The sequence below is a fragment of the Hemitrygon akajei genome, chromosome 8, assembly GCF_048418815.1.
Source record: "Hemitrygon akajei chromosome 8, sHemAka1.3, whole genome shotgun sequence".
Taxonomy (NCBI): Eukaryota; Metazoa; Chordata; class Chondrichthyes; order Myliobatiformes; family Dasyatidae; genus Hemitrygon; species Hemitrygon akajei.
Window position 1 is genome coordinate 94,963,650 of NC_133131.1, and position 23,324 is coordinate 94,986,973.

Here is a 23,324-nt window from a genome sequence, read left to right on the forward strand (position 1 = left end):
CTGGGTTATTGTAGTTATTACAGAAACATGGTTGAGTGCAGGACTGACTGCTCAATATTTCAGGCTATAGATGCTACAAACGTGATAGGGGTGGAGATAAGAGAGTGACAGTTGTGTTATTTTGATTAGAGAGAACTTCACAGCAGTACTTTGAGGGGAATACCCAGTTAGGCTATATTGGTAGAAGTTAGTAATACGAAGGGAATGATCATTTTGAGGAAATTATACCACCAGCTCCTGAAGAGTCAGCAAGAATTAGAGAAACAAAGATGCAGGGAGACTACAGAGTGTTGTAGGAATAACGGGGCTGTATGAGTAAGCAGCTTAAGTTTCGCTAATATCGACTGGGAATAGAACAAAGGGTTTAGATGGTGCAGAATGTAAATGTGTCCAGGCAAGTTTTCTCAAGCAATATGTAGAAGGCCCTACTAGAGAGAAGTCTCGACTGGAGTAAAGGAAGTTGACCTTATAGAAATAACTAAAATTATGAGAGGCATACATAAAGTTAAGAGGGTCTAATTTGCAAACACGAGGAAATCTGCAGATGCTGGAAATTCAAACAACAACACACACAAAATGCTGGTGGAACACAGTAGGCCAGGCAGCATCTATAGGGAGAAGTGCTGTTGACGTTTCAGGCCGAGACCCTTCGTCAGGACTAATTTGTCTATTTTAATTTAAAATTTGTCTAATTTGCATTCATTTCAAGAGGTCTAGAATACAAGAGCAAGGATATGATGCTGAGGCTTTATAAGGCACTGGTGAGGCCTCACCTTGAGTATTGTGAACAGTTTTGGGCCCCTCATCTTAGAAAAGATGTGCTGGCATTGGAGAGAGTCCAGAGGAGGTTCACATGGATGATTCCAGGAATGAAAGGGTTATCATACGAGAAGCATTTGATGTCTCTGGGTCTGTACTTGCTGGAATTCAGATGGATGGGGTGGGGGGGGGGGGGGAGATCTCATTGAACCCTTTCAAATGTTGGAAGGCCTAGGCAGAGTAGATGTGAAAAGGATGTTTCCCATGATGGAAGAGTCTAGGACAAAAGGACACAACCCCAGGATAGAGGGGCGCCCTTTCAAAACAGAGATGCGGAGAAATTTATTTAGCCGAACGGTGGTGAATTTGTGGAATTTGTTGCCACCATGCAGCTGTGGAGGCCAGTTCATTGGGTGTATTTAAGGCAGAGATTGATAGGTTCTTGATTGGACATGGCATCAAAGGTTACGGGGAGAAGGCCAGGAACTGGGGTTGAGGAAGAGGAGAAAAAAAGGATCAGCCATTATTGAATGGCGGAGCAGACTCAATGGACCAGATGCTCTAATTCTGCTCTTATGTCTTATGGTTTAATTATAAATGACATAAGTTTAAGGTGAAAGGGGAAAGATTTAAGGAAACCTGAGAGATACATTTATCCACACAGAGAATGGTGTGTATATGGAATGAGTGCCAGAGGAAGTGATAGTGACAGGTACAATTATACCATTTAAAAGACAGAGGGATAAGAGTCAAATGCAGGCAAATGAGACCAGCTCAGGAAGGCACCTTGGTTGGTGTAGATGAGTTGGATTAAAGGGCCTGTTTTTGTGCCCGATCACTCTACGACTCTACATCACTAATATTCACTTCCATCACCACTGATATACTAAGCCATCTAACAGGTATTGTCTACAAGATGCACTGCAGCAACTTGCAGAAGCTTGATAGCACATCCCTGACTCTTAAATGTCTAGTATCCAGATGATAAGTACAATATTGTACCTACTGAGATACAACACATCAGCAGTAAGTGCAAAGGAATACTAACACCTCCAAGTTGTTCTAAGTCACATGCCATTCTATCTCTCATCATTGTAAGAGTACTTTTCACAGATTAACTGGTGTATTTTAGGGAGATTAACAGGACCTGTTCTCAATTAGCAATGGTCAATACATGTTGGTCTTTCCACAAATGAGCAAAAAAAAATAGTAGATATGATTTGAATCTGAGAAATTCAAGTATGCTTTGAAATGTGGACAGCATAACTGAGAATGGAGACAGTCACTTTCAGCCAACATCAATTTGATGGCCATTCATGATCAATGTAAAATTCTATGAAACATGCATTCATTGGTTATCCAATATGAACAAATGGAGATGTGAAATTCTTCTTTTAATTTGTATCCAGAAATCACCTTCTCAACCTCTCATAGTGAATTTTCAGATCACAACACTATAAATTATACTTGAGGAATAAAGGAAATTCTAAAGCTAAAGGTGGTCCATACTCCAATTAACTTGAAAGTTGAACCAATCTGTTCATCTGCAGATAATATTCCTTAACTAGAAAGTTATGCCTTCAGATACTAAATGTAGCCACTTAAATGCATTTAATAACATCCATTTTTTCCTTTATAATACTTATCATAAAATAATTTTAAAATACATAATATACTTCTACATAATACCCCACTTCCAGAAATAAAGAGAGAATTTATAGAGTAGTGATTTTCTTGGGTAAATTAATGAATTTGAAGCATTATTCAAAACTTACACGATAATTAGAAGAGTTGCATTTACCTTCCGTTCAAGACTATCATCACCATCAGTTGAACTAACGCTGTCAAGTACTCTAGACCGAGAAGGACGCTGCCGTTTTGACTTGGCTGAAAGATTAACTCGAGCCTTTAGGGCCTTACTGTCTAATCTTTCTGTTTCAGGCACTGCTTCGTTGAAATCTGTAATGGTATCAAAGATGCCAACTTTACAACAAATAATCTGAAATCAGTGAACAATTGCTAATTAATATGTATTGACAGATGAAAACCTTAACACCATAATGAGTAGGAACAAGAAAAGGCAATTCAAGACACAAGATGCAGCCTAACCAATATTTTATGAAGTTGCCTGCTGCAGCTTTCTGTTAAACCCCAATTACTTGCATTGACACAATACTCCTTTTGTTAAATTGATTTATCATTATCACATATACCAAGCCACAGTGAAAGACTTTGTTTTGCATGCTGTCTGTACAGATTATTTCATTATATTAGTGCATTGAGGGAGTGCAAGGGGAAAACAGCAGGACAGAAGCTGTCCTTGAGCCTGGTCCTTAACACCATGCCATAAAGCTGGACTTAGGTAGGATGGGAAAGAAGGGAGAATATCAGTATAGGTTCAATCTTTGATTATAATATTACAGTGGTTGATTTATCAAGGCAGCCAAAAGTGTATGCTTCTGTGTGTGCTGAGCTGTGTCCACAACTCTACAGTTTATTCCAGTCGGGGGCACAGCAAGGTATGATATATCCACTTTGGGCTGAAATTGAGAGAGTGTTTGTTGCCATGACACCATGCCACTAGGCTTCAATTTCCTTCTGGTTATCTGACTTATCATTATTTGGGATTTTGCCCATTACAAGTCTATAGATGGAGTTACAGCATGATCCTATCACAGAGTCCTGAATATACAGAGTAAAGTGGGGCTGAGGACGCCTCTTGTGTAGCACCGGTGTTGGAGATGCTTTTGGCTATTTTTACTGACTGAAATCTGTTGATTAGGAAGTCAAGGATCTAGTTGGAAAGGGAGATGTTGAGTCCAAGGTCCAGCAGTTTGGAGAGGAGTTTGTTTGGAATTGTAGTACTGAATGAGGAGCTGCAATGAATAAACAAGTTTCATGTAAGTGTCTTTATTGGCCAGATGCTCCAGAGATGAGTGTAGGGCCAGGGAGATAGCATCTGCCACTGACCTCTTTTGGCAATAAGTGAGTTACAGTGGGTCGAGGTTATCAAGGAAGTTTGAGTTGATGCGTGCCATGACCAGCCTCTCAAAACACTTCATGATGGGGTATGTCTGAGCCATTTTGTGGTCATCATTAAGGCATGTAACCTTATTTTTCTTAGATATTTCAATGATAGTGGTCTAGTAGGGAGAGGCTAAAAAAAGTCTACAGCATTTGTCAACTTTTCGCCCTCTCACCTATCAACAGAGCTCTGAGAATTGCCTTTTTGTGTTAGCTGCAAATTACTGTATATTCCCTTCTTTTCTCTAAATTCCCTTTCACCATTTGAATAGAGTGTTACTGTGCCTCTGAAACTCTATGTTCTGGTTTTTGACTTTCCACTCCAGAAAATGAAGCATAAAATCTAGGTTGGCATTTGTGAGTGCTAAACTTTGGGATTTCAGATATTAAATTGAGGTCCTTCTCAACTTGATGCCAAAGTTCCCAGCACACTATTTCCAAAATGCACAGGATAGTTATTTTTAATATCACCACCAATATTAATGCTTCAGCCATCAACATTAACACAGATCAGACAAGAAATTTCATGGCCAACAAAAACCAAAATAACATCTATGCTAATTGATCTTAGTGCCAACATTGTATGGTTTCCACAAACACATTTTATGCAAGGGCAAATACTAGAATCTTAGATGGTGACATTGATCTCATTTTATTCTTTGGTACAGCATATGCACAAGCAACTTCTATTAACACCAACTGAAATTATAATGATTATAAATGATAATTCATGGGCATTTTGCCAGGACTGAAATGGTTGCCACAAGAGGACACAGGTGCTGGGGATTAGGTACAGAGGAGATGTCAGGAGTAAGTAGTGTGGTGTGGTGTGGTGAGTGTGTGGAATGGGCTGCTGGCAATGGTGGTGGAGGTGGATACCATAGGGTCTTTTAAGAGACTTTTGGATAGGTACATGGAGCTTAGAAAAATAGAGGGCTATAGGTAAGCCTAGTAATTTCTGAGGTAGGGCCATGCTCGGCACAACTTGGTGGACCAAAGAGTCTGTATTGTGCTGTAAGTTTTCTATGTTTCTATGTTAATATGTCTACATGTTAAGATGGAAGTGAGGACTGAATTTAACAACAAATGCAGCATAAAACCTGGTGTGGACTCTCTATTTCACTGCTACTAATCTTAAAATTCTAGCTGAATAGGTGGACTCCCAAGAGAGCCCTGCAAGTTAGGGGCCCAGGAAGCCATTAAGAGCAGAAATAAAAGTGGTGGTAGCAGATGGCCAAAATGATCAGTGATGCCTCAAGAAGTTGATCTAAAGCCTCCCAAAATCATGATCTTACTTGCATGATCAAATTAGTAACAAGTAGCATTAAATTCTTACCCATCAATAAAAAAACGTCCTACAACACTGTCAAATCTAACACTCAATCAATACTCATGCATCTTCTCCCTGTTATTGACAATAGAGACTTATCAATGTAATAAGCTCCAGAAATTCTTCTGAGTTTTATGGAAAACAAAGTTACCTTGAACTAACTGGTACAATGCGATAAACTGCAATATTTATATACTTTCTATGAAAAGGCAGGCAAGTGGACATGGGTGGCCATGTGTTAATCTTTCAATGTTTCAAGGGATTTCATTGTCCAGTGAACTCTCCTAAAACTCCATAACTGGAGGAATTTTCTAGTCTTTATCAGCAAAGACCATCCACTAGCAACATGAGTCACCACAACTCAATATTGAATGGCAGTCTGACCAAGAGCAGCATGAGTTCAAATACAGCCAAGTAAATGTTCTCATATAGGCATCCGTTAGTCTCGAGAGACCATGGATTTGCACCATGGAAAGTTTCCAGGCCGCAGGCCTGGGCAGGGTTGTATGGGAGACTGACAGTTGCCCATGCTGCAAGTCTCCCTCTCCATGCCACCGATGTTGGCCGAGGGAAGGGCAAGGGCTGATACAGCTTGACAATGTGTGGTTAAGGGCCTTGCTCAGGGACACAACACGCTGCCTTAGCCAAGTGTTGGCGTGTGGCCAAGTGGTTAAGGCTTTGGTCTAGTTCGAGCCTCAGCTAAGGCAGCATGTTGTGTTCTTGAGCAAGGCACTTAACCACACATTGCTCTGCGACGACACTGGTGCCAAGCTGTATCGGCTCTTGCCCTTCCCTTGGACAACATCGGTGGCGTGGAGAGGAGTGGAGAGACTGTGCCCTGGAGACTTTCCAAGGTACAAATCCATGGTCTCTCGAGATTAATGGATGCCTATTTAAATGTTCTCAGCATCTTTGAGGCACAGCCAAAAAGAGAGGTTTCCCAACCAAGTAGTAAAAGTTGATGGAAGATGCAGAAGGAGTCTTGATTTCCCCTACATCCCCATATCCTGGTTCTGCCCTCGGCAAGAACTCTTACGTCAATAGACAACACAGAATCAGGTTTAATATCACTGGCATATGTTGTGAAATTTGCTGCTTTGCGACAGCAGTACTAATAACAGAATATATAAAACATAATAATAAAGTTAACTGGTGTTAACTTAGGAACAATATGGTATGTTGAAATTTAAAAATTAAAAAGACTCATTGTTTATGGAAGTAAATGTAGGTTAGGAAACATATCCCTAAACAACTTACAATGTTTTTGAAACAAAGTATGAAGACAGGTGCAGGATAACAGCTATAACCATATAACAATTACAGCACGAAAACAGGCCATCTCGGCCCTTCTAGTCTGTGCCGAACGCTTACTCTCAGCTAGTCTCACTGGCCTGCACTCAGCCCATAACCCTCCATTCCTTTTCTGTCCATATACCTATCCAATTTTACTTCAAATGACAATACCGAACCTGCCTCTGCTGACAGCAAAAGTCAGTGTTTTTTGATTCGGAGCAAGAAGGCTGCGAGTGGAACGGCTAAGGATTTCCGGAGTGAAGGAATTTTACTACTCAGGGTAAAAGAGAGGCAAGACTGCACAGGCGCAAGATGTCAGCCAGTAGAGCGGGAAAAGCTTAAAAAGAAGACCGCCATATCCAGCCGGCAGTGTTCGGAGCGGGTAGCAGAGTGAGAGGTAGCAGAGTGATAAGGCTTTGGCTCAATGGGCTTGGCGGTAACAAGGCGAGGTAGGTCTACCTGTGTTCATTGCGGAAAGGAAGTATGTGTGTGAGGATGGTTTTCTGTGCTCGGAGTCAGATGTGGGACATCCTGGAGTCTCCCAGCCTCCCGGATGGCCATATCTGCACTCGGTGTGTCGAGCTACAGCTCCTAAGGGACCATGTTAGGGAACTGGAGATGCAGCTTGATGACCTTTGTCTGGTTAGGGAGAGCGAGGAGGTGATAGAAAGGAGTTATAGGCAGGTGGTCACACCAGGGCCACGGGAGACATACAAGTGGGTAACAGTCAGGAGAGAGAAGGGAAAGAGTCAGCTACTAGAGAGTACCCCTGTGGCTGTACCCCTTAACAATAAGTACTCCTGTTTCAGTACTGATGGGGCGAACAGCTTACCTGGGGGAAGCAACAGTGGCCATGCCTCTGGCACAGAGTCCGGCCCTGTGGCTCAGAAGGGTAGGGAAAGGAAGAGGAAGGCAGTAGTGATAGGGGACTCTATAGTTAGGGGTTCAGACAGGCAATTCTGTGGATGCAGGAAAGAAACTTGGATGGTAGATTGCCTACCAGGTGCCAGGGTCTGGGATGTTTCAAATTGCATCCATGATATTCTGCAGTGGGAGGGAGAACAGCCAGAGGTCGTGATACATATTGGTACCAATGACATAGGTAGGAAAAGGGAAGAGGTCCTGAAAAAAGACTTCAGGAAGTTAGGAAGGAAGTTGAGAAGCAGGACTGCAGAAGTAGTAATCTCAGAATTACTGCCTGTGCCACGCGACAGTGAGAATAGGAATAGAATGAGGTGGAGAATAAATGTGTGGCTGAGGGATTGGAGCAGGGGCAGGGATTCAGATTTCTGGATCATTGGGACCTCTTTTGGGGCAGGTGTGACCTGTACAAAAAAGATGGATTACACTTGAATCCCAGGGGGACTAATATCCTGACGGGGAGGTTTGCGAAGGCTACTGGGGAGAGTTTAAATTAGAATTGCTGGGGGGTGGGAACTGAAGATACTGGGGAAGAGGCGGCTGGCTCACAAATAGAGAAAGCATGGACACAGTGTGTGAGGGAGGATAGGCAGGTGATAGAGAAGGGACGCACTCTGATAGACAGTTTGAGATGCGTCTATTTTAACACAAAGAGTATTGCGAACAAAGTGGATGAGCTCAGAGCGTGAATCAGTACTTGGAGCTATGATGTGGTGGCCATCAGAGACTTGGATGGCTCAGGGACAGGAATGGTTACTTCAAGTGCCGAGTTTTAGATGTTTCAGAAAGGACTGGGAGGGAGGCAAAAGAGGTGGGCATGATCAGATAGTTTCACGACTGCAGAAAAGGTGAAAATCATGGAGGGATTGTCTACAGTCTCTGTGGGTAGAGGTTAGGAACAGGAAGGGGTGTTTTTCATAGGCCGCCCAATAGTAACAGGGATATCGAGGAGCAGAAAGAGAAACAGGTGTAATAATAACAGAATTGTCATGATGGGCGATTTTAATTTCCCAAATATCGATTGGCATCTCCCTACAGCGAGGGGTTTAGATAGGGTGGAGTAAGTTACGTGTGTTGAGGAAGGTTTCTTGACACAATATGCAGATAAGCCTACAAGAAGAGAGACTGTACTTGATTTGGCATTGGGAAATGAACCTGGTCAGGTGTCAGATCTCTCAGTGGGAGAGCATTTTGCAGATAGTGATCATAATTCTATCTCCTTTACAATAGCATTGGAGAGAGATAGGAACCGATACGTTAGAAAAGTGTTTAATTGGAGTAAGGGGAATTAGGAGGTTATCAGGCAGGAAATTGGAAGCTTAAGTTGGGAACAGACATTCTCAGGGAAAAGTATGGAAGAAATATGGCAAATGTTCAGGGGATATTTGTGTGGACGTCTGCGTAGGTACGTTCCAATGAGACAGGGAAGTTATGGTAGGGTACAGGAACCGTGGTGTACAAAGGCTGTAATAAATCTAGTCAAGAAGAAAAGTTTACAAAAGGTTCAGAGAGGTAGGTAATGTTCGAGATCTATATGATTTTAAGGCTACTAGGAAGGAGCTTAAGAAGGAAATAAGGAGAGCCAGAAGGGGCCATTGGAAGGCCTTGGCGGGCAGGATTAAGGAAAACCCCAAGGTACTCTACAAGTATGTGAAGAGCAAGAGCAGAAGATGTGAGAGAATAGGACCAGTCAAGTGTGACAGTGGGAAAGTGTGTATGGAACCAGAGGAAATAGCAGAGGTACTTAATGGATATTTTACTTCAGTATTCACTGTGGAAAAGGATCTTGGTGATTGTAGTGTTGATTTGCAACAGACTGAAAAACTTGAGCATGTAGATATTAAGAAAGAGGATGTGCTGGAGCTTTTGGAAAGCATCAAGTTGGATAAGTCGACGAGACCAGATGAGATGTACCGCAGGCTACTGTGGGAGGTGAGGGAGGAGATTGCTGAGCCTCTGGTGATGATCTTTGAATCATCAATGGGGATGGGAAGAGGTTCCGGAGGTTCAATTTCTGATCCCTCTACAAGGATTAGTGTGTGTTTCCTTGTCTTAACCTTTCTGAAGTCCACAATCAATTATTTGGTCTTAATGATGCTGAGTGCAAGGTTGTTATTGCCACACCACTCAATCAACTAAAAATAGATGGGATTTGAGCTGTGCCTGGCCACACAGTCATGGGTGTAAAGAAAGTACAGCCATGAGCTAAGCATACATCCTTGCGTGCTGGTCATCAGTAAGGTGGAGATGTTACTTCTAATCCACACAGACTGTGGTCTTCCAGTAAGGAATTTGAGGATCCAGTTGCAGATGGCGGTACTGAGGCTTTGAGGCTTTTTGATCAGAACTGGAAGAATGATTGCATTAAATGCTGAGCTGTAGTCAATAAACATCAACCTGATGTAGGTATTAGTATTAGTCAGAGAAATTAAGATCATGGGGCTATGTTAAGAAGCCAGTGGTTAGTAACGGATCAGTTAATTGAACGGTCTGATTACATAGTTACATCCAATTCTCCTTTTCACATTCCAATTCCACAATTTTTTTCTGCCTCACAGCACACAGATGTTTTAAACCAGTGGTTCCCAAACGCTTTAGGGTTACTGCCCCCTTGGCTTGTAGACGACATCCCTCTTTCCAGCTATTACATAAAAACTATAAAGAAATATGATTTATGATGCACAGTGAAATAAAATAGGAACTGTAAATTCAAAGCATTGACAAATAATTGCAAAAATATTCAGATCTACTTAAAGCTACAAATAAAATTATTTCTTTATTTAATTACAGTAAAACAAATGTCATCAATAACTTAGGGCATACAATTAGAAGTCCACCTATTCACTACTTCACTGCTTTTTCATCTTTCAATGAGATGGATGGGCTTGATGCAGTGATACCAAGTGAATGTCACTCAGAAGTATCAGACCCCCCTACTTCAGTCATTTGCAGTCTGTTTTGTTGCTTTTAAAGAAGTTGGGCAACTGCAATGAAACCATGATCCACTGAATATATTGTTCGAAGGGTAATAGAGAATATCTTGAACTTTTTCATCAGTGCAGGATTGTGTTCAGAGATTTCATTCTACAGCCAAAAGTCTTGAAGTTATTTTGCAGTGAGATGAGTTCCTCTGCTATCCCTCCTGTTAATTACTCATTACAAGTGTTCAGGAATGGATTTATTACCCTATCTGGAATTTGGATCAACAGAAGATCCTGAAATCTCTCTGACTCTCCTTTCAACACAAAGAGGCTCGGTAATTAGAAAAGCTTGTGCCAGCCAATGTCGCCCTTAAATAGGTTTAACTTGAACAGAAATTTAGAAAAGACTGATTTGACTTTGATAGGTAACTGGGTGACTGTCAGAAAGAGGGGAAATACACAGTCAGTGCAGAGTACACCTGTGGCCATTCCCCTCAATAATAAGTAAACAAGTTTAGATACTATAGAGGGGGACAACCTACTGGAGGCTAGGGGGCATGTCTCTAGCACTGAGTCTGGAGCTGTGGCTCAGAAGAGCAAAGAGGTGAAGAGGATTGCAATGTTGATAGGAGTTCCCTTAGTTAGAGGAAAAAAGAAGAGGTTCTATGGGTGCATACAGACAGCCGGATAGTATATTGCCTCCCTAGTGCCAGGATTAGGGAAGTCTCAGATCAGATCCAGAGCAAGAGTGAGCAGCCAGAAGTCCGGGAACATACTGGTACCAGTGACATAGGGAGACAAGACGAGGAGGCACTTAAGAGAGATTTTAGAGAGCTTGCTAGAAAGCTAAGAAACAAGACTCCAGGGTAGTAATCTCTGGCTTGCTGCCTGTGTGCCATGTGCCATTGAGAATAGGAATAGAATGATTTGGCAGGTGAACGCATGGCTGAGTTACTGCTGCAGGGGTAAGAGGTTCAGATTTATGGATCTTTGGGATCTTTTCTGGAGAAGGTACGACCTGTACAAAAGGATGGCTTACACCTGAACCAGAGGAATCCAATATCCTTGTAGGCAGGTTGGCTGGAATTGCTTGGAAAAGTTTAAACTAATGCAGGGGGATGTGAACTAGAGTGATGGTGCTGAAGATGAGGTAGCTGATGTACAAACAGAGGGAATGCATAATGAGGAGAGGTGTTGACAGGGCAAAACTGCAATCAATAGGATGAGTTGCAGACAAGGTAGACAAAATCGAAAAGGGTGAATACAGTCCAGAAGGTTTTATATTTGAACGCGCAATGGATTAAGGTAGAGGAACTTGGAGAACAGTTACAGATTGGTATGTATGATATTGTAGGCAACATTGAATCATAACTGAAAGATTATAGTTGGAAGCTTAATGTCCAATGATACAGAGCATATCGAAAGGACATGAAGGAAGGTGGCATTGCTCTGTTGGTAAAAAAAGATGAAATTTAATCATTAGAAAGAGGTAACTTGGGGGTGGGAGGTGTTGAATCATTGTGGATAGTGCTAAGAAATTGCAAGGGTGAAAGGACCCTGATGTGAGTTATATGCAGACTCCCAAACAGGAGTAAGGATGTGGCCTACAAATTACAACAAGAGATAGAAAATCAAAAGGGCACTGTTACAATAGTCATGGAGGATTTCAATATGAAGATAGATTTGGATGGTCAGGTTGGTGTTGGATTCCAAGAGGGGGAATTTTCTAGAATGCCTACATGATGGCTTTTTAGAGCTTGGGGATCAGCTATTCTGGATTGGGTGTTACACAATGAACTGGAATTGACGAGAGCGCTTAATGTAAAAGAACCATCAGAGGAAATGATCATAATATGATCAAATTCACCCTGAAATTTGAGAAGAAGCTCATCAGTTGTATCAGTATTATTGTGGAATAGAGGGTATTAAAGAGGCATGAGCAAGAAGTTGGCCAGAATTGATTGGAAAAAGAACACTGGCAGGGATGACGGCAGAGCAGCAATGACTGGAGTTTTTGGAAGCAATTTGGAAGGCAAAGGATATATACTATACATCCCAAAGATGAAGAAGTATTCTAAAGGCAAGATGACACAACTGTGGTAAACAAGAGAAATGAAAACCAACTTAAAAGCCAAGGAGAGGGCATATAATAGAGCAAAAATTAGTGCAAAAAGAGAGGAGTGGGAACCTTTTAAAAACCAATTGATGGCAACTAAAAAAGTAATTAAGGTAAAGATGGAATAAGAATGTTTAGCTAGTCAATAATATTAAAGAGGATACCAAATGTTTCGAAGCAGGAGTGGATATTGGTCTACTGGAAAGTGATGGAGACAAGGGGGGACAAGGAAATAGCAGACAAATTGAATGCATATTTTGCATCATTCTTCACTGTGGAAGACATGAGCAGTATAAAAGTTCCGAGTGTCAGGATTCATGAAGTGTGTGAAATTACCATTACTAGTGAGGTTCTTCGGAAACTGGAAGGTCTGAAGGTAGATAAATCACCTGGACCAGATGGCCTGAAAGAGGTGGCTGAAGAGAATGTAGAGACATTAGAATGATTTTTCAAGAATCACTAGATTGACTGGACTGAATTTTCCAGAAGACTGGAAAATTGTAAATGTCACTCCACTCTTCAAAAAGGGAGAGAGGCAGAAGAAAGGAAACTATAGGCCAGTTAGTCTGACCTCAGTGTTTGGAAAGATGTTGGAGTCAATTATTAAGGATGAGGTCTCAGGGTATTTGGAGGCACATGATAAAATAGGCCATAATCAGCATGGTTTCCTGAAGTGAAAATCATGCCTGACAAATCTTTTGAAATTCTTTTAAAGAAATAACAAGCAGGCTAGACAAAGGACGATGTTGTGTACTTGGATTTTCAGAAGGCCTTTGAAAAGTTGCCACAAATGAGACTGTTTAACAAGCAATAAGCCTGAGGTATTATAACCATATAACAATTACAGCATGGAAACAGGTAATCTTGGCCCTTCCAGTTCATGCCGAACGCTTACTCTCAATTAGTCCCAACTACCTGCACTCAGCCCATAACCCTCCGTTCCTTTCCTGTCCATATACCTATCTAATTTTACTTTAAATGACAATATCGAACCTGCCTCTACCACTTCTACTGGAAGCTCATTCCACACAGCTACCACTCTCTGAGTAAAGAGGTTCCCCTCGTGTTACCCCTAAACTTTTGCCCCCTCTCAACTCATGTCCTCCTGTTTGAATCTCCCCTACTCTCAATGGAAAAAGCCTATCCACGTCAACTCTATCTATCCCCTTCATAATTTTAAATACCTCTATCAAGTGCCCCCTCAACCTTCTATGCTCCAAAGAATAAAGACCTAACTTGTTCAACTTTTCTCTGTAACTTAGGTGCTGAAACCCAGGTAACATTCTAGTAGATCTCCTCTGTACTCTCTCTATTTTGTTGACATCTTTCCTATAATTCGGTGACCAGAACTGTACACAATACTCCAAATCTGGCCTCACCAATGCCTTGTACAATTTTAACATTAAATCCCAAATTTTATACTCAATGCTCTGATTTATAAAGGCCAGAAAACCAAAAGCTTTCTTCAACACCCTATCCACATGAGATTCCACCTTCAGGGAACTATGCACTATTATTCCTAGATCACTCTGTTCTACTGCATTCCTCAATGCCCTACCATTTACCATGTATGTCCCATTTTGATTAGTCCTGCCAAAATGCAGCACCTCACACCTATCAGCATTAAACTCCATCTGCCATCGTTCAGCCCACTCTTCTAACTGGCCTAAATCTCTCTGCAAGCTTTTATAACCTACTTCATTATCCACAACGCCACATACCTTAGTATCATCTACATACTTACTAATCCAATTTACCACCCCATCATCCAGATCGTTAATGTATATGACAAACAACACTGGACCCAGTACAGATCCCTGAGGCACACCACTAGTCACCGGCCTCCAACCTGACAAACAGTTATCCACCACTACTTTCTGGCATCTCCCATCCAGCCACTGTTGAATCCATTTTACTACTTCAATATTAATACCTAATGATTGAACCTTCCTAACTAACCTTCCGTGTGGAACCCTGTCAAAGGCCTTACTGAAGTCCATATAGACAACATCCACTGCTGTACTCTCATCAACTTTCCCAGTAATCTCTTCAAAAAATTCAATGAGATTTGTCAAACATGACCTTCCGCGCACAAATCCATGTTGGCTGTTCCTAATCAGACCCTGTCTATCCAGATAATTATATATACCATCTCTAAGAATACTTTCCATTAATTTATCCACCACTGACGTCAAACTTACAGGCCTATAATTGCTAGGTTTACTCTTAGAACCCTTTTTAAACAATGGAACAAAATGAGCAATATGCCAATCTTCCAGCACCATCCCCATTTTTAATGACATTTGAAATATTTCTGTCAGAGCCCCTGCTATTTCTACACTAACTTCCCTCAAGGTCCTAGGGAATATTCTGTCAGGCCCAGAGATTTATCCACTTTTATATTCCTTAAAAGTGCCAGTACTTCACTTCCTTACTTGTTTCCCTTACCTTACACAATTCAATATCCTTCTCCTTAGTGAATACTAAAGAAATTGTTCAAAATCTCCCCCACCTATTTTGGTTCCACACATAGCTGCCCACTCTGATTCTGTAAGGGACCAATTTTATCCCTCACTGGCAGGTTCCAGGCCCAGAGCGAAAAATGAACCAATGTTTGGTTGATTTAAACTGGTGTTTAGCTCACTAATTCATGAGGGTGGGCTGATTTCAGCACTAAACTGGCTCTGCAACTGAAACCTGCAGCCATCAGCACCCCAGAAAATATTCAAAGTGGTACACACTAGAAAATATGAATTATTTCTGTATCTCTGCAGACATTACAGCATTTGGCTGAGAAAAATTTTGAAGATACGGATTTCAAACTCAACACAAAACCGTTGGTCTAAGAACATAAGAAATAGGAGCAAGAGAAGAACACCTGGCTCATCAAGCCTGCTCTGCCATATAATAAGATCATGGGTAATCTGGTGATAGTCTCAGCTCCACCTGTTTGCTTTTACCCCCATGCTGTAATTCTTCTGTTATGCAAAATAGACAGCAGTTACCTTTGTCCTCCTGTTCAAAATCTTATCATGGATTACCTTCAGCAGGCACGTAGATGCACAGAAATATTATTCTTTGCAAAGTCCTCTAAATCCTTGACAGCATAAGCAAATCAACAGCAGTGTGCTCACCCAGGCCAAAATCCCAGCTTCAAGCCTCTAATCATGTTCTGCCAACCTTGGTGGGTAGGTTACATTGTTTGCATTGCTGACAGACTCTTGAAATAGGTTTCACTGCAAATTCCATCAGAGCAAGATTTTCAGGTCAAATAAAATATCTCAAAGATGTTCTTAAAGCCTCTTTTGAACATTTTCTATTTACTTATTTTATTTAGTGATACAGCACAGAGTAGGCACCTTCCATCCTTTCAAGTCATGCCACCTCAGCAACCCCACAACCTCAATTAACCTTAACCTAATCACAGGACAATTCAGAATGACCTACCCAGTACGTGTTTGGACTGTAGAAGGAAACCAGAGCACCTGTAAAACCCGAAAACTCACACATTCTACATGGAGGATACACAGAGACTCCTTACAAAATGGTGCCAGAATTGAACTCCAGAACACCCCAAGCTGTAATGGCATCACACTGACTGTTATCGTACCATGGCACCTAAACTATGTAACTTTGGTAATTCTCCTGAAAATCCATTATCAACATTCCTCTTTAAACGTCCTTCTTAAAAGTTTTTTTTCTGCAATTATTTTTTCAGTCTTCTTTTTCCTCATTTCATCCATCAAGCACCTTTAGAATTACCAAAATATTTCTTAATGATAAGAATATAGCTTAATCAGTGATTTACTATCAGAAAATAATTTGGCACCTTTGGTACCAATCAATTTGAGTGTACTTCACACTCAAATTACAACTTTTGAGTGTGAAGTACAGTAAAACAGTACTGATATAAATATCTGAGTAACATGGAAAACTTACCAAAAACCTCATCTGGGTCAGCTGATTTCATGGTTAAAGATTCATTTACTCCTATGATTAAAAACAGATTCATTACTGCATATGCACTGTGGTGTTCCAATTATTCAATGTTCTGTGTCTCAACAATTGCTAGTTACTTCTACCTTTTAACATAATATATTGAAACCGGACCTGAAATGATATCTGCTGGGTCTGCATCTATGGCTGTAAAATGCTTATATACATAATTCTGTGCAACATACGCGCATAATGCCAAATCTCTCGACCGTATGATATAAACATCAACTAAAGAGTTCAGTTTCTGATTTAAGGTGAGAAATACTCTCCTGGAAATGGAAAGATCATTTCAATGACAATGGCATTAAGCACTAGTAAAATTCAGGTCAATGAGAATGGAAATGGGGAGAAACTGTCCACTGATTGAAGGCATATCTCCAAGGAAGGAAGATATTTGTTACTGTTAAGAGATCAATCACCTAGGCCCAGGACATCACTACAGAAACTCCTCATGGGTTAATCATCTTCAAGTGCTTTATCAATAATCTTTCCCACTATCATGACAAAAGTGAGGAAATTTACTCAATACTGTATAGTACTCAGGCCATTTCTAGATTTTCAATTAAGTGCAGCAAAACAAAAGTGCAGCAACTTCATTCAGGCTTGGCTGGCAAATGGTAAGTAACATTCACACCAGAGTATCAGGCAAGTATCATATTGATAAAGGCCTAACCACCTCTTTCCGACGTTCAGAAGCACCATCAGTATTGAATCCTTCAATGCAACATTATGGTGCCTGGCCAGGAGGGTGGGAACAGGTAATCATACACCTGGTCCAGTCACATAAATAGCAAACAATCAAACAGTGGATATTTTTAAAGATCTCTTAATTTTCTAAAAACAGAACTGAGAAAAGTAATTAAATGTTCTGCGCTCATCTGAATGAATGCAACTCCAATGTAACTTATGAAACTGAACAAACTAGCTGACTTTTTTTATATTCAATCTGTTAGGTTGAACACTCAGTTCACTTCCACTTTTTCAGTTGACATGATAGAAACCTACATGGCCTATACAAAAAGCAAAACATACAGTCAGTGACCACTTTACGAGGGACAACTATACAGCTGCTTATTAATGCAAATAATGAATCACCCAATCACATGGCAGCAATTCAGTTCATAAAAGAGTATAAAGACATGGTCAAGAGGTTCAGTTGTTGTTCAGACCAACCATCAGAATGGGGAAGAAATATGATCCAACTGACTTTGACCTTGACCTTGGAATAATTGTTGGTGCTAGATAGGATGGTTTGAGCATCTCAAAAACTGCTGATCTCCTAAGATTTTCATGCACAACAGGCTCTAGAGTTTATAGATAATGGTTCATAAAAACAAAAAACATACAGTGAGTGGCATTTCTGTGGGTGAAAACACCTTGTTAATGAGAGAGGCTATAGGAGAATGGCCAGACAGGTTCAAGCTGACAGGAAGGCAACAATAACTCAAATAACTACATGTTGTAACAGTGATGTGCAGAAGAGCATCTCTGAATGCACAATATGTTAAACTTTGAAGTGGATGGCCTACAGCAGCAGAAGACCACATTGGGTTCCTCACCTGTACCTAATAAAGTGGCCATTGAGTGTACTCCACTTTTGTAAAAGAACTTCCTTTTCCTTCAGTTTTGTCTTCTAGCAAAAATTCTCAATTTGAATTGTTTTCAAATAGATATTATTTTCATGCCTGACCATCAATAGTAATAAATATTCCAATTAGGTTTACATTATCAGGCTAAGAGGGTTTAAAATGTTTAAGAATGCTTTACTTGTGTAAGATTTTATCCCCACCATACCTGAAATTGAATTGTTGTGGTGATACGTCTGCATCCTTGTCAAGCTATCAATTGCTTTAATTGGGGTTTCTCTCAATGTATCCACTGGTGTTCTTCTGTCTTGCTCCTCTCCAAAAATATTATTATTGTTGTTCACTTGCGTCCCGTTGGTTCTCGTCAACTTTTGAAGCTCAACCTTCAGTTCTGCAATCTAGAAAATGGTGTTTTTTTAATCTGTTGTGAAATACAACATACTATAAACAAACTAGTTCAATTAGTTCAAGCCATTAAATAGGAAGTATGAGTTCATAACAAAAATTATCCCTTTGTTTGATGTTAGGTAACCTGTTTTGAAGGAAATCAGCAAATTTATAATTTGTTATAAATGGCAAATCATATTTTCCTTAATCTGTAATTATACATGTATATGTTATCACTGGCCCTTTTGTCAACTAATAGCTAAAAGTTTACAAAATGGATATTTGGCAAGTAACAAGATCAAGAGTAGTTATGGAATAATATGGTTCAGGATAACCAATTTTCTCTCTTAAAATCATAGGCTCAATGCTTTCCAGCAGTTTGCTTAATTTAAATGGAGGGTCAAATTTAGAATTATGGATTTCTTCCTTCCACCAGCAGCTGTGGATAGAGATATCTTCAAGGTTGCTTAGTGGTATTACCAGAGTGAAAAAAAAACAGGGCTATATTGTTGGGAAGGTTTAAACAAAACATCACAAGATATATTAAACAAATTAGGCTGAAGTGAATTATTCTTCCTTCTGTTGATCCGTTTATGGTACTGAAAAAAGCACTCATCAACTGGATCAAACTAAGTTTGTTACTTCAGGTTGCCAAGAAGCTCAAGCTTGGAGACATATATTTAAATTAAAACCCAGCTAAAAGTTTTAGACATGACTCTCAATTAAATATTTATATTAGGGACAAACTTCTCGATAACTAGTTAATCAACCACTCTTTAACTGGTAACCAATAAAACTGAGTTTACTGGATACAGATTTCAATTTTCAAATCACATCTTTAATCACACAACCATCTAGGGAGGCCAAAATTGCCTCCCAAATTCTTACAGTTTTGGAAAAGGCCATTTGCCCCATAATTGCACAGTTTCAGATGGGGCAACCCAGCCAAATTTACTACTTCTTCAGCCTATTCCCCCAACAACATTTTTTCTATTTTTAAGTATGTTTTCAATTCACTGTTTAAAATTCTTAATTTCAGAAGCTAATTGCCCAGATTTTCCAGGACCAAACATCCCATCTGGAATGCCCACCCTGTGTACTCAGCTGGGCTGGATGCAGAAGGTCAATCCTGCTTGCTCTCCACATTGTACTTCAATGAGATCTGTGTGGCCATTTTACCTTGGACGTAGAGACATCACACTTTGAGATTCTTTGACAGAATACAAAGCAGGGGTAGAACTTCACTTCCTAAAATTGATTTTTGACATTCAGAAACATATAAAAAGTGTAACATTTTCTACAAATAAAAGTAAAAATATTAAAAGAATAAACTGATCATGCGAACATTAACTTGAAATTACTTTCACTATGCCTTTCAGCAGGGTAAGAATCTCTATCAAATAGAGTGGAAGAGTGGTTTCTAACTCTATGACAGGTCTTAGTTGGCAATAGACCTGAATAGTGATTCCCCACTATAATTTTCCAGGGGAATCCCAGAAAGACTCATGTTAAAATGTTGGAATGTTAGTGGTTTCTACTGAAAACAAACTATCTTCATAGTTGTGTTAAACTTATGTCTTTTGGTTATGAGCCAGCAGCAAAATCCCTCAAAAATTTGAACACTATTATATCCACTAATCTTTTTCTGGGATAAATCTAATTACTACATAACTGCTAAGTGTCCTGTACAATCTCTTGGAAGTACTAATATCCTCCTGGATCCTTAAACAACAAAAGCTGATCTTTATTTGTTTTCACATTTAGTAACTATTGCTCATTTATATTAAATAAAAATGTGAGAAGGATAAATAACAAGTGAAATCAGCATTTAATAACTAGAAAGTATAAATATATAAAATTAGGAATAACAGCAAACAAGTTCCGCCCTTCAAGCCTGCTCTGACATTCAACATGATCATGGCTGATTAGCCAAGTTCTACAGCAAGAAATTAGAGCTATAGTTCCTTAGATAATGAAACCAGAAGTGCACACTGTACTCAAGATGCTGTTTCACTAAAGCCCTGTACAAAATACCCATTCCTGTACTCAAATCCTTTCACTATGAAGGCTAACATACCTCTGGCTTTCTTAAACACTTGCTGCACCTGAATGCTTTCTTTCATTGAATGGTGTACAAGGACAGTCAGGTGTTGTTCATTCCCCGTTCTCAGTTTGGTGCCATTCACATAATAAACTGCCTTGCTTTTCATTCCATCACAATAAATAGCCTCACATTTATACCATTAAATTGGATCTGTTAAGTATTTGTGCTCTCTCACTTATCAAAATCATCCTGGAGCTTTTCTCCATCCCCTCAGCGGTTGTTTTCCACAGTTTTAAGATGCTTGCAAAGTTGGATATATTACATTTAATGCTTTCATTAAAATCATTAATAAATGTTAATATTATACATAAATTTAATATATCTTTAGACACACAAACAGCTGCTTATTTGGGACAATTCTTAAAGAACATATTCCCTTCATTTATATGAGAAATTCTCATTTAACTGTGTCAGGAGATGATTGCTGAACGGATTACTAATTAGTATCAGTCATGTACACTTATTTGGTTGTTAGACACTACACTGTATTTAGAGTGAACAGTTTTTAAATAGCATTATTTGTGTTTGTGTTCAAAAAGAAGTGATTTTTGTCACTGACAGTTGACCAAAAAATAAGCAGTAAGACAATTCAGAACAGTTTTGCTTACCGAATTTCAAGCATTCAGGCTTGGTGATGTCAGAAACCGCTGGGAGTGAAAATGAAATTATTTCACTACTTCAGCAAGTTAGGAACTACAAAGAATTTGAAGGTATTGACAATCACCTTGAAAGTTACAATAAAAATGAAGATTTGGAGGAAGCAATTGTCAAAAGCATTGTATGAAGGGAGTCCATTTTTTGCATTAAGTGTCTGCACTGATTTTGTTCATTTACAGTCAATCAATAAAACTGGGCAGCGTACACTGGATGAATTTTGTCAATAACTATTAAGAACTTATACAGTTTTATGGTACTGTAGTAATATTGGTAGTGTTCTAATTTGTTCTGTACTTTATTTAAATACACAAATTTTTGCTCAGTTAAACGGTAATCTGTCCTTTAATACTTTTTCCATGAAACTTGCTAATTGAGGCAGCAGCTTAATTTGGCCAAAATGTACTGGTCCTGATGTGCCCTAATTAACCAGAATCCTACATAGACATACCTTAATTACAATGTCCTTTAAAATACATACATGGAAAAGAAAGAGTTTAGTTAAATGATTTGGATCAAGTAATTGGTTAATTTAAATGTTGTGGAATGATGTCCTATCCAGTTTATTGACAGAAATAGTGATAAAGGATCTAGTGCTTTCCCGGTGTATGAGACAAATAAACTCTACTTGGGCTACCAGCCTGGTATAGGTATCGACTATAATTGACATTTCAATGATAAACTCTGCCATCTTCTTCAGGGGTGATGCCCAGGTATGTCTAGTCCGGTGGTATATATACCCCCTTAGTCTGTTCCTCCTGTCTGGCTAGACCTAGTCCAATCAAGTTTGCACTCTCCCACCTTGTTTATAATTGAATTCTAGTTCTTACTTATAGAAAGACCTTCATCATTCTTGAAATTCTTTTCCTCTAGTTTTACTTCAATGGCTTCAAGGGCAGAGTGGAGTAATGATGGCGCTAAGCATTGACTTCTTTGCTTGCATCTTCGGAAACAGCTCTATTCCCATCTTTGATATCTTTATTTTTCCCTTTCAGTGTTCTTTTGAAGACCCTAACCTGGAGTTACATGCTGACTACGGTTCTTTGCAGGAATGGGATGCGCACTCGGGGTTTCAAAACCGGCCATTGTTGTTTAGCACACCAAGGGCTCAGTCTAAGAGTCTGGTTCGGATTTGGAAGCCTAGGATCTCAGGGCTCTGGAGTCGGGCTGACTGAGGGTCGATGTCATGACACAAGACCCGTGTGTTGTCAGGGGAATTGGAATATCCACAGCTGGGTGCTCTGTTTTTTGGGTACAGAGCTCGAAAAAAGTGACATGGCGGACTTTTAACATCATTAACCAGCGAGTTGATTGTTCTGTCTCTCCATTCGCTGGGAAAACGGAGACACCTCTTATTAGGAAGAGAGAGAACCTGCGGTATGTCAAACACCAGGTGAAATGCGAAGTCTTTGGGCTAACTACAAGTTTGTGTCTTTGCTATTGCTTTGCTCACGCATGAGTACTTAGTGGCTGTTGCCGATGCTTTATTTTTGCTGGTGGGGGGAGGGGGGATTGTTGCTTGCTGCCACTTATGCGCGGGAAGGCGAGGAGCTGGGTAGAAGGGTACTTTGGGGGTTCTAACATTTTACTGTTGTTCATTCTTTGGGGCACTCCTCTGTTTTCATGGATGGTTGCGAAGAAAAAGCATTTCAGGATGTATATTGTATACACTTCTCTGACATTAAATTGTACCTTTGAAACCTTTATCAGGCCAAAAGCCATTGGCATTACACAATAGTTTTGTGCCTCATGTACTCCTTGATGCGTATTCCTACAGTGCATTATGTCTGGCTGATATACGATGCTCTGCATTCACAGGGAATCCTGTGAATGCCAGCCGACCCGAGTCCCAGATCACCTTTGACCCACATAAGCTATGATCTGAGTTTCCTTATAGGTTTGTGGTTGGTATTAATCTTCGGCCAGTTGAGACACAACACGGTGCAAATCTGCATCAAGGAGCACAGGAGATGTATCCATTTAGGTTACTCAGAGAAATTAACAGTAGCAGAACATTGCATTCGCAATGGCCATAGGATTGACTTTGACAGCACAAAACTACTGTGCCACACCAATAACTTTTGGGACTGCTTGATAAAGGAAGCCATTGAAATAAAATGAGATGAATAGAATTTTAATAAAGATGAAGGTCTCACTCTAATTCGATTGTAAACAATGTGGGAGAGTGGAAATCTGACTGGATGAGGACTAACCAATCAGGAGGGGGCATAAA

At 40.0% G+C, this 23,324-nt stretch overlaps 1 protein-coding gene across 6 annotated transcripts in view; it reads right to left on the minus strand.

Annotated features, from left to right (window-relative positions):
• Window positions 1–23,324, minus strand: part of ppp1r9a (protein phosphatase 1, regulatory subunit 9A) — a 231,650-nt gene that overhangs the window by 74,390 nt on the left and 133,936 nt on the right. For 5 of the 6 annotated variants that reach the window (XM_073054199.1, XM_073054200.1, XM_073054195.1 and 2 more), the window contains exons 10-12: window positions 18,155–18,344; window positions 16,304–16,354; window positions 2,561–2,718 (exon numbers count right to left, since the gene is read on the minus strand). In XM_073054199.1, the coding sequence (XP_072910300.1) occupies window positions 2,561–2,718; window positions 16,304–16,354; window positions 18,155–18,344 (399 nt within the window). The remainder of the gene's footprint in view (window positions 1–2,560; window positions 2,719–16,303; window positions 16,355–18,154; window positions 18,345–23,324) is intronic. The other variant, XM_073054197.1, reaches the window with a different exon arrangement.